General features: G+C 37.3%; 1 protein-coding gene across 1 annotated transcript in view; it reads left to right on the top strand.

Annotated features, from left to right (window-relative positions):
• Positions 1-14,438, top strand: part of RFTN1 (raftlin, lipid raft linker 1) — a 102,980-nt gene that overhangs the window by 76,907 nt on the left and 11,635 nt on the right. Inside the window, exon 6 of the mRNA XM_053466423.1 lies at positions 9,243-9,358. Within this exon, the coding sequence (XP_053322398.1) occupies positions 9,243-9,358 (116 nt within the window). The remainder of the gene's footprint in view (positions 1-9,242; positions 9,359-14,438) is intronic.

Genomic DNA, 14,438 nt, shown 5'->3' with positions numbered 1-14,438 from the left:
AAGGAAATTATGGCAAACCTTGGATACAACTTTTGATTGTATATAGGCACCGATCATTTCAGCAGCGCCACAAATCTGAATGTATTTCCTTGTTAGGTGTGTGCTTCTCATTTTGTATTTTTTTACATCTCCCAGACTTTTGATCTGCTAGAGTTTTAACCAATTTAAAGTTATTATTAATTTAATTTTTTTAAAGGTCATTTTTTTCATTCCACGTGTTTGAGCAGCAGTAGACAGAGTTGTATAATATGTTGATTTGATGCACTAACATCTTAGTTTCAGTTGTATTATTTAAATGAATGTAGTGTAGACTGTATGTTTTAAATGCATGCATGTAGACTTCAGAATACCGCATTTCAGAAATCGCATGCCAATTAGTCTCCTCTTAGTTTCAATGATAAAAACAAGTTATTAACAGAGTTCACTTTGTGACATTGGAATGAATCTAAAAGCCATTGAAGGTCAGCCTGAGAAAGATGAGACACCTTTCTGTGCTGGATCAGCTGGAGGATTTATCAGTGTTATTGATTCTTACATTAACATTTGTTAAAGGGATTCCCTACCAGCTCAATATGTTCTACTTGTAGTGAATTTTAAAATCACCATTATGGAGTTCAGGTTACTGGTATTACAGACAGGCTGTGCTGTGTATAACATTAGTGCTTCCAGCTTCGTCTGCATACATGCATATACACCGATCAGCCATACCATTATAACCACTGACAGGTGACGTGAATAACGCTGATAATCTTGTTATCATGGCACCTGTCAGCAGGTGGGATATATTAGGCAAAGTTGATGCGTTAGAAGCAGGAAAAATCAGCAAGCGTAAGGATGTGAGTGACTTTGACAAGTGCCAAATTGTGATGGCTAGACAACTGGATCAGAGCATCTCCAAAACTGCAGCTCTTGTGAGTTGTTCCTGGTCTGCAGTGGTCAGTACCTATCAAAAGTGGTCCAAGGAATGAAAACTGATGAACAGGCGACAGGGTCATGGGCAGCCAAGGCTCAATGATGCACACGGAGGGGGGGGGGTGAAGGCTGGCCTGTGTGGTCAAATCCAACAGACAAGCTTCTGTAGCTCAAATTGCTAAAAAAAAATTAATGCTGGTTCTGATAGAAAGGTGTCAGAACACACAGTGCATCACAGTATGTTGCGTATGGGGCTGTGTAGCGGCAGACCAGTCAGGGTGCCCATGCTGACCCCTGTCTTCTTCAAAAGCGCCTACATTGGGCATGTGATCGTAAGAACTGGACCACAGAGCAATGGAAGAAGGTGGCCTGGCCTGATGAATCACATTATTATTAAGGAAATTCAATACAAACTCAGATGCCAGGTTTATAAATCCATCACCAACTGCATGAATTATAGAGTAACGGGAGGAACATATGGTAGGTATTGATCAGATGATATATATTCACACTCAAAACATTTCATTGTAATAGACGTTTATTACTAGTGTAACCATCAATTATTCATCAAGAAAATTGCACATTACCTTATATTTGATTACATTTGGATGTGATTCTGCCATGGTCCAGATAGAGATCAATCAGGAAGGAGAATTTGCTTGAACATTGTTAAGGTCAGTATGGGAGTTTAGAAATGGAAGACTAAACTGTGTTATTTATTATGATGTAAGTTGGGCTACTTTGAGCTATACAATCCAGTTTGGCAATATAATGTCACCCTCATGGAAGTATACAGGTATACAGTCAATGTAACAAGCTTTGTCTTTTAATCTAAAAGAATTTGGAATGAAACACATAGATTATGTTCACCCTTATAAATACATTCCATACATTTTATGGTGAATTTACATATTTGGCATTATTACCATATGTGCCTATTTCCACAACCTGTCTCTGTTTATTTCATATTTTTGTTTTCACAATATCACATTTCATCTGCTTAAGTTTAGCATGTAATTCCAGTGATGCTTCCAAGCAGGGGCACACCATTTCCGGGGGGCTCACCACCATAGGGTGGGCTATTAATCTGCTGTCCATTCTCGGTTCTCAAACCTTTTTCTATTGTAGTTTATGTTCCGATGAGTCCAGATGTGGAACACCTTGCTCACTTGTGCCTAGAGGCATACCAACTCTATCCCACTTATGAGACCCATTAAGGCTGAAATGAATGCCTGTAATGTTGGTTCCCTTAATGCTTCACATTTCTGTTGAGGGGACGATATGTTGATGGAGATTTTTTCCTCTATAATGCATAAGAGAGCTAATACTTGAGATGCTCCCGTGCTATTAAATATAGAAGAAGGCTCCAGGCACGCAGGGGTTCCATCAGACAGGTTTATTGTAGGAAACAGACAACAACGTTTCGACCTCACAATGAGGTCTTTATCAACCACTTGATAAAGACCTCATTGTGAGGTCGAAACGTTGTTGTCTGTTTCCTACAATAAACCTGTCTGATGGAACCCCTGCGTGCCTGGAGCCTTCTTCTATTTTTGATTTACTGGGGAGCTGGCCCTTCCTGGCACAGCTAAGCACTTGAGTTCCTGTGGGGAGTGAGTGCAGATTCCTAATTCTGGTCCCGTGCTATTAAATGGCTGTCCATTCTTGGTTGAGTTGTTCTCAAACTTTTTTTTCTGCTCGGATTAATAACAGTAAAGAAGTGGTGTACTACTACATATGCTATATTGTCTACCCATTGTACAACGCAACGAAATATGATGGGCTATATAAAACAATAAGAAATAACAATAATCTCCCCAGTTGCCACACAGTCAGGGGGGCTGCTGCCCCCTCCCTAGACCTGCTGACTTAGTCCCAGTCAACCTGAGCTAGAATGCATCACTGGTGAGAATGTCCCCTAGTTCTGTTGATGTAATCGGCGACTGTAGCCCTTAATCACAAGAGAAGAACTCTAGGTCACTGATCTGTCAGAAATACATGATGCAGAGGGTGAGTATCTGTGTGTGTATGTGCGAGCTGTCATTTTTTGTCAAAAAGGGATACTGTTCAGAGTACTTCTGTGAACATTAAAAGATGTCAGTTTTCCAGTTATCATAGCCAACTTAGAAAAGAAATCACACATATTTAACATGTTTCCGGGGTTCTGTTTTATCTTAAACATTAAAGCTTAAAAAATATAAACGCTTGTAACACTAGAGCTTGATTTAAGAAATGTTATGCACTTTTAAAAAATATTGTATCAGGAGCTCAAAGCACACAGCCCCAGCACAATATGTCCTGTTCTTTAAGTTGGATTGCTTCATATATATATATATATATATATATAAATATATTGAACAGTAAATGTATGGTCCCTTCACATCTTTAGCAGACAGGGATCATCATCAGAAACAATAGTTTAGTGGCATAGGAATGATCTACTATTTCACACAATCACTTTATACCCGAGGAACAAGGACAAGGTGGTAATAATGCGAATGATGTATATAATATGGAAACCTGGGAGCCTTAAAAATATGAATTCTGCGATTGCCCATCATGGGGAAGTGGCTCACCTCTTAGTAATATCCAACATCAGGGAAACTATTACATAGGACCTGTGTTCTAGTTGTGAGATGAATGAAAGCTGGTATGTTTCAGCCGTACCTGGTAACTCTCCGGGTGTGGCCCGGGAGCTCTGAGCAGAGTTGGCTTTTAATTTCCATGTGAGAGAATGATATACAGCATTGCCCATTACCTTTCCAGTTCTGCCCATTCTGTGATGTAAAGAAGACATTCTGATATAAGGAATATATCCTATTCTGTGATCCCATTTATAATTACAAAAGAGAATTCCTAGAAATGGTAGTTTCATTACCAGCTGTGTTTTGCTTTTACTTTTAGATTTTGGGTTTTTTTGATGATTAAAAATCAGGAACTTAGTTTAATAAACATGTTTTACAAACACATGTGTAATGCACTGCATTAGGCTTTGCCAGAATGCAGGGTAAGGGCTGTACATTTTCCCAGGTTTCAGCGATGAATGTGCAATACAGTAATTGGGCAAGTTAACTCCCATCATTCCTGGTCTAGCCACTGACTTGGTATAATTGGATGGATCTACTCTACAATGCACTGTATGATTCTAATAATGTGAATAATTTGATACCAGACTGGTCTCTGATTGCTAGTGCTTCGGTAATTCTGTTATGAGTAATATCAGGACAGAAATTCGTTTTGAGTAATGAATTAGTAAAATGTTCCAAACATGAACATTTACAGATTGTATCAGAAACAGGAAATTAGATGTAATGAGCGTCTATGGCTCCATTACGTTGTTGAGCTGCTAGAAGGAGACATTTGCTTTGTTGCTTAATGGAATCTATAATTAGGCCAAAAGTACATCAAGAATAGAAAATGCCGCAAAATAAATATCAAATTCTAAATACACGGGACTGCAATACGTATTGCAGAACGTCTGCCACGGTCTGTAGCAGTGGCCAGTTAGCAAACAAAGACATGAAGCAATCCTCGTACGAGATTTATTTGTATTGTGCTTGTGCTATGTCTGCAATACCACAAAATACCAATGGCATCTGCATTTTCATCAACATAAGTTCAAATGCAGAGCTTATCGGTCACATCTCTCTCTGTGTTCCAAACATTTCAGATGGGCTGCTCAAACTGAGCTTTTTAAATGGAGCTCTTTGGTTACTTATACAGGGCGCACCCTAGATCGATGCCAGATACACCTCCCGGCATTTTATGTAACTGAGTAAGGCATTTAGAGCAGGAGGAATGTATTTTATTGACATGATTAGATTTACAAGCACATATTTTATTCATTAAATACACATTAACTGTGATAAGCCCATACCTATCAAACATTTGGAGCTTTCTAGAAAAAAAGGGGGCACCGAGGGAAAAAAGTGAGCTTTGGGTCCCCAATGGACCATCTCTCCTAAATAAGAACACTTGAGATGTATATTGGCTGAGGTCCAGTATTCCTGGCCTGCTATATAACTTCTCATATGTAACTACTGCATATCCGGTTCCTCTCCTTTACGGTGACCCAGGTACGCTAGCTTTGGTGGCCTCAAGCACGTCATGTTACCTGGAGCCACCTTATATAACCTAAGGAACACATATGCTGAAAGCTCACGCCAGAAGCTCTTTAGTATCGGTACTGCTGACTGACGCCCTTACTGTGCTAACAGGTTGCTGAAGTTGAGACATATCATGATCTGAGGATTTCGCAGAAAAATAACACGTAGTGTCATACGGTTAACCCTCTAATATTCATTCACCTACCGATGGGGGCGAGCACAGGTCCTACTGGCACCATTGTAAAAAAAAATCTTTATATGAATTAATATATGTGGACTTACCAATAATATTATCGTATGGGAGTTCCCTGATGAAAGTTATGCTTCTCAATATGGTCGGACAACTGCATGCAGAAAGATAGTCTACACGTTTTACTTACTTTGGTCTACACCTATCCTGTTACATATGACAGAAACATTTTTTTACTGATAATACAAAGTAATTGCAAGAAATTCCATTTAGAATTTCTGTGAAGAAAGCAGATCTGGTCTTCTGTGGAACAACTGCTTTATCAAGTTGTTCAGTAAGTGTCCATCCAATAACCATTCAGTGTGCTATAAAGTTAAATAATGGCTCGCCTGATAATTCAGTAACCTGAAAATAGCAAAGAATGAATCATTTATATGCTCCTGTATTGATGTCCATAGTAGCATCCTTGATTATTGTTTTTTTTTCAAGTAATTAGAAATGCGGATAAACCACCCATTAGATCAAGCACCTCACATCTGCTCTTGCGGTTTAAAACTAAATATGTGGTTATGTGGCATATTGATATGAAGGAAACTGATGTTTTTCATTTTTTTCATACATATAGACACAGAGAAAGGATGGTATGTTGGTAGCCAGTAGACCAGACCAGAAACAATGTACATTTGTTTTAAAGAAATCACAAAAAAAAATTAAAAATTATACTTATAAAAGTAAATGCAAGCTTTAAGGACAAAGGGGTCCTTTCTTTACTATGCAGCTGAACTTACCATCTACTAAACCTATATAGGAGTCATCCGGTAAAAGGTGTGTATGGAGAGTTCTAGCTGCCAGCAATATGATTGACTTGTTCCCAGGATCCTAATATTTTTAGACCGTGAATTAGACGCGTCCTATATTTAGAGGCAGTGTTTCTGTGTTATATTAGTTCTGATATATAATATTATCCCTACTAGATTAAGTATCATTGTTATGTCTAATTAGTTTTTGTTGCCCACACAACAGTTTTTATAGTAATGTTACATAGAATATGGGAAGTTACCGGTTTATTTTTATTAAAAACATTTTAATAAAGTTATTTTTTACAGAGGAATTTCTCAACAGACTTTACCATCGGTGAAGGTATCTCTTACATCTGCTTAAAGGCTTCTAAAGCAATGGGCACTTCAACGTCTCTGTCTTTTTAAATATGGACACTTGTCCACAAATGGTCTTTGTTTTCTGTTTTCACAGCACCTTCACTTTCAAGAACATTTGGGCATCTTTAATATTTTTTTGGGGGGGGGTTATAGATATTTTAAAAATTCTGTTTGGTCAGTAATTTTGATAATTCCTAAAAAATATAAGGAAGCATAAAAAGAAGTTTCCCCTAAACTCGTAAAGCGAGTCAGCCATGCCGTTTAGATCAGAGAACCATACCTAGGTAGCCAGGACTGGATCCTCTGGAGCTCTCCTGCTACTTATAGGAAACAGGACAGAAGTGCAGCTGAGAAAAGGGACAGGTCTAAAAAAAAAGACTTGATAGAATGGTGAGGGGATAAAACCAGGGCAGGAGGCCAGGTAACCAGCCCTGATTTCTGGATTCTCCAGGTAAAAGCAAATGTAAGTTTTCTGTATACGTCAGTTGACATTCTATGGAAACAATGTGTCATCCTCTACAAACTGACAATTGAATAATATACCTCACTTTGGCAACAGTAAGAAACGGTGACTAGCAACAACGACTTAGAGACTGTTTTAATAATCCCGTTTTTAGCAGTTTGCAAGCTGCTGCTTAGTAGACACTAAATGTGAATTCATTTTCCCATACTTATATCTTATAAATCAGAACGCAGTACATTAAGGTGGCATTTAGCCAACAGAACTACATTAAGTATTTATGGACACCGGTGGAAATAGCTTTTTGTGCACAGTAGGAGAGCATCTTTGCCTTAATAAAAAATTTAGTGCTACTGGGCCCTTTAAAAATGTTCAGATCGTGAATTGGCCTTTTACCCTCAAATATTTTCTCTTTCAAAAATAGCTAGCCAGCGCACCAAGGTGAAAGTTGTGAAGGGCACTTGGAAAGCCACCAGATGAGCAAAATGAGCTACAGTGCATTGTGCTGTTTGCTTTGCCTGACTTTTTTTAATGAGGAATTCCCGTCTTCATGCTGGAAAGATGGGTGACCACCCTCAGTGGTGAACTTAATTTAACCAGTATTTTCAATGGCTGCATAGATTCTCTAGGTCCTTCATGGCAATAATTGTACCAGGTTTCATTGACCCATCAGTAACTGATCTTTGCTCAATTGTGATTTCCATTTTCCATGTTTATTATACCCACAAAAGTTATATATTGTTTGTTTTTTTTCATCATACCACTCTTTTGTATAGTCTGTTATTTAGTATTTATAATAGTTCAGTGCCAGAGTTTATGTTCTGCAACATCCCCAGTATAGAATAATGCCCCACATGAAAAATATTACACTATTTTTTTGTTATTTTTTAACTTTTTCATTGGAAGTTAGGGAAAATTGTATTTCTTGTGAGAGGGGTATGAGTTTTTTTGGGACCATGTTTTTAACTATTTTTGCATTTTTAACTCTATTATTATTAACTTTTGATTTACTTTATTCTATTTATTTTTTATAATTAACATTTTTTGCATTGCTGATTGCAGTACTTGTGATCACCCTGCAGGAAGGGGCTCATCGGGGGTCCCAGGAGGGTCTAGACAGACCCTCTGAGAACTATTTTACTTTGTTGTTTCTGCCAGCATCATCACTGACGCTACTGACGGAGAATGCCTGAACAGGCCAAGTTGATCTCTTATGTATCAGCGAGTAGACTTCCCTGTGGGAGCGAAGACCATAGGACGTACTATTCATCCTTGTCATCTAGACCATGTTTTACAGGATTTAGTAATATTTTCTATGGTTGTGAAGAGGTTAATGAACCTAAGGCACTTGGCCAGAGTGCCTACTAGCAGAAAATCCAGGTTGCTACCATACATGTGCGTGTACAAGAGCAATATGGCGTATCATAACAGTAATAAGACCTGGCATACATCTATATAGATCAACATATAACCAAATGATTATAAAATGGTATTCTGGATAATATTTAAAACCACAGCTCAATAAAGTACCGTATTTCATGCAAATAAACAGCATCACGAATAACGTATTTCAGGAATGTACTTTGGCTACTTGGCCTTTTGGTGCTATGACATTGCACACATGGAACAACTGATAATGGGCAGCAGATCGAGTGTTGTTTGTAGGAGATTTCTTTTTCTGTTATATAATACAATCACTAGACATTTTTATATGACTGCTGAATATTATGCCCAAATGCCTTCTTCAATGGTTGCTATTCATACATGATGTCCTCACTCCCTCGTCTACCAGTCATCCGATGTGAATGTTAGAAAGAGTGGTCAGACTGTTATTAAGCCAGTGATAAAAGCATGTGTTGTGTCTGGATGAAAAGGCTTAAGGGTTAAGAAAAGAAAGTGTTCATTGTTGTTCTGAAATCTTGACATACTTGGACGTTTAGATATTAGAGGGCCGCTGTTTCCACAAAGATCCTCCTGTTATGCTTGTATGTGTAGGTATGTATGTGTGTGTATACATGTATGCAATTTTTTATCTAACATGTTATAGGTTGTGGTTTGCAATCTTAAAGCTGAGATGAATGATAGAGGTTATCCAGTGGGCCATTATATTACCTTAAAAAGCACAATTTTTAATATGAAGCTGTCTTTTCTCTTGCTCTTTACTCTATGTTGTTGTAGCTTATAAATCTCATTTATCGCTGTTGGAATATTGTTATTACAGCCGCTTCCTCTGCCAAAGTATGGTTTCAGTATCTTGTTTTTATTAATTTGTATTGTCTAAGCCCTTACACCATTTTGTGGCATCAATGGTTACCTTTGTATTTCTAATTCCTCAGAGTCTATAAGATACACATTGATATATATTTCATCATGTATAGTTTAGAGTTTCTGTAACAGTTTTGTTGTTGCTTTCACAGATACCTCATCAGAATTCACAGATGGTGTATTCATTTTTGAAGATTATCCAGAACAGGAACCCAGAGCTGTAAGACGTTATGATGCAATTGTCGTAGAACAATGGACTTTGCTACAAGTGAGTATCAGCGGTGATGCCAGCATTATGCTTTAGTAATCCAATTAATTACGTTACTGCTCCAGTGGGCCAAAAACTACCAAATGACGCTCTCTCCAAAGTAATAGCCCCCTCCATTTATGAAAGGTGTTGTACTATGAAGATTTATTGAGCTCTCTAGAATGGTTTCCGTAAAGGATCTGAGCATTTAACAGTACTAGGAGTGATGCTGTGTTAATCTATAAAACTATCAAAAATTGACCCAAAAGTACTTTTTCCTTTTAACTTACTTAATTACCTTTTTATTAACTGCCATTTTGTTTGCATCTTCAGTGTTAGACAGATTGGTGGCATGTATGCGTACCGTACAGACTACTCGTTCCGCATTTGTAGAGTATTAACCCCTTAAGGACAATGGGCGGTCCCTAAACCCATTGGAAACAATGCATTTTGAGCCATGTACGGGCTTTGTCATTAAGGGGTTAAATAGTCCTTACTGAACACTACTTGCTAATAGAATAGTTCCTTGCATTTTTATTATTATGTACACGTAGCAAAAGAATAGTTTTTTTTTCTTTACAAACCATTGCCAACAGGCCTGATTTGGTCAGGGCAATCGCTACACGGGATCTTATTTCCTGCAGCTCAGCTGGCTCGACCACTGCCCAATTTTTAAGGAAGCAGAGTGTTATTGTTCTTGGCTGAGTACCCCTAATGTTATATACATATTTAAAATGGATCTCTCACTTTTCCCACATTGTTTCACAGTCAAGTACACATAATAAATACAATGTATGTTACGGTGTTGAAAACAAAACAAAACATGGAGTTGAAAATATTAAATAAAGAACATATATATGTATGACATCACTACACCAACACAATTGTTAGTCCCTCTGAGACCCAAAATGAAAACACAACTATATATTACTATAAATACATATAAATTAAGGTATACAGCCTATGTATAATGACTTTTAGTCTTTTAATAGAAACAACACTTTAAAACTCAGACATGAGGAGTCTCCATTGTTTTTTATTATTATTTTACTAGCATGAAACACAGCAGTTACTCTGTTTTTTAGAATTTTGTATAGGTAGCTTCTCTTCTTTATATACCACTAACGTATGTCCATTGTACAGAGATGCGGAATATGATGGCCGTATATAAAACAATAAATAATATATACACACACCCCTATCCATCATGGGAGCGGCATCTTAACACTCCGTTTATAGGTAATGTTATCTCTATTATTGTTAAGTTGCTGATTGTTGTTCATTGGTTCAGGCAGCCTTTGTAAGGGTGGAGGGAGGGCATGATAAACAGCTTCGGGACAGAAAATTGATTAGACCCACTAGTTGTGTCACCTTCTACCACAGATTTTCCCTAAGCAAAAGAAACTAAGAATTTTGAAAGTAATTACACTTAAAGCAAAGTAAAAACGTTAGGTATTTCCGATAAATATATTCCTTTATGGTAAAAGCTGCAAATCCAACAATCTTGAAAATAATAGGATATTGTTAATAATTTTAACAGCATTTTTCAAGATATATTTCAGAATTTTTAATTGTTGACTCTAGTTGGTATATTGAATAGCAATGTTAAATTCACACTTGCATAACCTGTTTTTCCTGGGGAAGTACAAAATGGATGAATAAGCAGATCCATCCCTCTGACACAGTTATATCTCACTAAGGTATGCTCACTTATCGATTTAATTTCACATTATATTTTTACTTATCTGAGGCTAAAACACATCAGTTAACAAAGAAAAACCATGCACAACATTCTGGTGGAGTTATTTATGTTTTTTGTTGCTTACCAAGGAAAAACACCACCACTGTTGTGAAATTTAGACAGATGCTCTGAGCGTACATTCACATTTCCCGTAACGGTATACTGTGTGCTAGCCAACACCACCGGGATGGCTATGTGTATCAAACATGAAGACGGCCACTTTGTACCAACCTGCTTTTGAGGCTAACTCGGCAAGAATTTCTACTAGACCTGTCATTGTTTGCTCAAGTTCAGGCTCGGCCAGACTCAACAGAAGAGGGACAAACTAGTAAAGAGACATCTAAAATGTTTCCCCCCCATTTTTGTTTGGGTCCTCGCTGTATTGGGTAAATTTGTTGCTAGGTTCTGGCTCATCTTGCATCGTACCTCTTATTTGTAAAGGGGTCTGCTGAATTTAGCCGTTCACAGAGAGCTCAGGCTTTGTCCCAAACTTATGGATGTGACAGGAGTCGCTCTTTGCAGCAGATGTTAAGCAAAGCAAACTCATTTGCAGTGGAGCAGCTGTTGCAAACATCTGAAAAAAAGACACCCATATTCAAATGTTTCCATATAGATTAAAGTAAATGAATTAGAAAAATAAACAATGTGCCACAGAATATTTTAATAAAATATTCTTCACATGTGTTCAAACAAGTCAAGGGTATTTGTTAATTAATATTTACCTTTATCAGGGAATATATTTGCTTATGCATGATAATAAGTGTGCAGCTGAAATGTATTCCATTCAGAAGCTTCGCAAACCCTCCCTGTCGCAAATGTAATTGATTTGCTGATATACTTTAAATAGAGGCTTGTTACGCTTAATACAAAAATGAAATCAATTTTTACAAATAAAAAATTATGTTGCAGTCACTAATGTTCTTCATTTGCAATAACAGGGCCAGATTTCCCCAAGGACACTTAAAAGTTAGGCACCAGCTGTCATAGCTGAAAGTTTACATTTAAACAAAATTGTATCTGAGCATCTGATTTCTCCTGGTACCAGAAGTGGTATTATGTAGCTACTTATACTATACCGTAGTGTAGGGATGTCCACCTAGATGTCTAGTGTAGCACTTTAGAGCTTCTCCGTGGTCATGACACTAATCTAGAAATCCACATGCTTTCTTACGTACATCTCTAGAATTGGGTTCACATATAAATTGTGAACATTATTTAGAGCTGCCTACCAGTTTGAGCCCTGGACCTGTACAGTATAGGGGGTTAAAAGACTGTCCTAGTGCCAGCTTCCTAGAGCTATCACATTGTACATGGCACCTAGTAAGTCATCTGTCGTGTCCATCCGGAGTGCTGATCTATTTCCATTGTATATAAGGATGTCTCCTGGTGACATCACAGAACCAGAAAATGCATTGATGAAAATGGCCAATGGCAATCCCATGTAATGTTCTCAAAGGTGGGCTTCTCAAAGCATTATTGTCTCAGATTAAATATGCACCTACATTTTATGTTTCTGAAATGTATTAGGTTGCATATATTTGAAGGTAACCAAAAGTCACAATAATTAAATGTGCACTTCGTGCGCAAAGTTTCTGTTGTGCAGAGATGTGAAACCTGGCAGGTTAGCAAGTGTGTGGTCTGAAGCCGCAACAGGCAGGATGCAATAGTTCTACATATAATCATTTCCTTTCTTCTACAATAAGAATAATAGGTCAGAGCAGAAAAGCTGTTGCTAGCAAAGCGTGGTGCCTTACCTTTGTCACGTTAACAATAAGAGTCAGCCCACCTTCTTTCCGCCTCAGTATGTGGGCTGCATCGTTGATTTATGTGTGTGTGTGAAAATATATTTATATATATATATATATATATATATATATATATTCACAAGCAATACTTGTATCATCATACTGCTACTTTTCAGTTACAAGTTATAAATAACCTTTAGAATTTAGAAAAAAAAACACAATCACACAGTAAAGGTGTACGGTTGGTTTCTTTATTTTATGTATATATATATATATATATATATATATATATATATATATATATATATATAAATAATTTCCTGGAATTACTAATTAATCATACAGATTTAAGAATTAATACTATGTGTCTAGGAGTCTTAGTAAATGTTTTTAATTTTGCATTAGAAAGTGTTCCCTGACGATCAGTATAATGGTCCAGGCTTGTTCTGTACAAGATGACTATAGATGGACTATATATTCTATATAAAACAAGTGACATCATAGTCAATCTGCAGTATCTATGTAGAAATGCAATGTATTGTTTATTACATAGTGTTAAAAAAAACAGGTGCTGTGAGGGATGCTTGGTTGGAAAGCCAGATGGCCATGACTCACATAATGCGTACCTAGGACTTATGAACACTGTAAATTTAAAGTAATTGTATTGTTCATGTTTTTTTTTCCCTCTGTCTTTTTTGGTTTTATTGAAGCCCTGAGGTCAATGGCTCCGTTGTGAAAAAACAAAAAGGTGTTCTGTCCCATTCGTGCCAGCAGGCCATTCGTCGTTCTCTTCTGGGGCCACACTCCCCATAGGGATATGCAGTCCCTTCCTTTCTTACTTGACCAGAAGGCTTGCAGCAGGCTCAGCCTTCACTGGAATCACGTTTAGCGGGGGGGGGGGCGCTGCTCATAGGAGTTACCTAGCTCCCTCCTCATTAGGAAACACAGTCCTGTTGGGGACCCGGCTCCACCATGACATTTTCAGTGTCAAAATAGAATCCTGTGCTCTGTATCCATTCTTATGCTCTGTGCTTCCCTTGTCGCAGAACTTACCATCTTTACACTCCACATGTGCACAGTGCAATTCATGTTTTAACTATTTACACATATCTGCCTGTCAGCCACACTTACGTCATCAGGAAGCCGCTAGCCAGTCTAGCCCTACAACCATGGCATTCTAATTTATCGAAGCACATAACTAAAATGTTAACACACGATGCAGGTATATCGATGTAGGTTCTTGGATTAGTTAGTTACTACTAGCTTATTTCTACTAAGCAGCTTCAGACATATAAGTAAAAAATCTTTTCTGTAACCTACTTTTTCAGTTGGCTATTAATTTTTTCCAGGTTAGCCATGATATCACCTTCCAACAGAGCATAGTTCTACAATATAATGATTGTGCGGTCTCCTTTTTATTGTAATATATGATTATGTTAACAAAAATAATGAAATATATAAAATAATATTGTAATATATAATTGTGTTGAATAATTATTTCTTTATTTGCCCCGTTTTCCCTACATTAACTTTTTTTTTTCAATTTTTCAGTTTTGTGTGATTTCTGAATAAGACTTTATATTATCAGCTTTTGAGATTATGTGGAACATATATC

Source organism: Spea bombifrons, chromosome 5 (assembly GCF_027358695.1).
Source record: "Spea bombifrons isolate aSpeBom1 chromosome 5, aSpeBom1.2.pri, whole genome shotgun sequence".
Lineage (NCBI taxonomy): Eukaryota > Metazoa > Chordata > Amphibia > Anura > Pelobatidae > Spea > Spea bombifrons.
The sequence above is the reverse complement of the archived record's forward strand: the minus strand, read 5'-3'. Positions and strand labels throughout refer to the sequence as shown.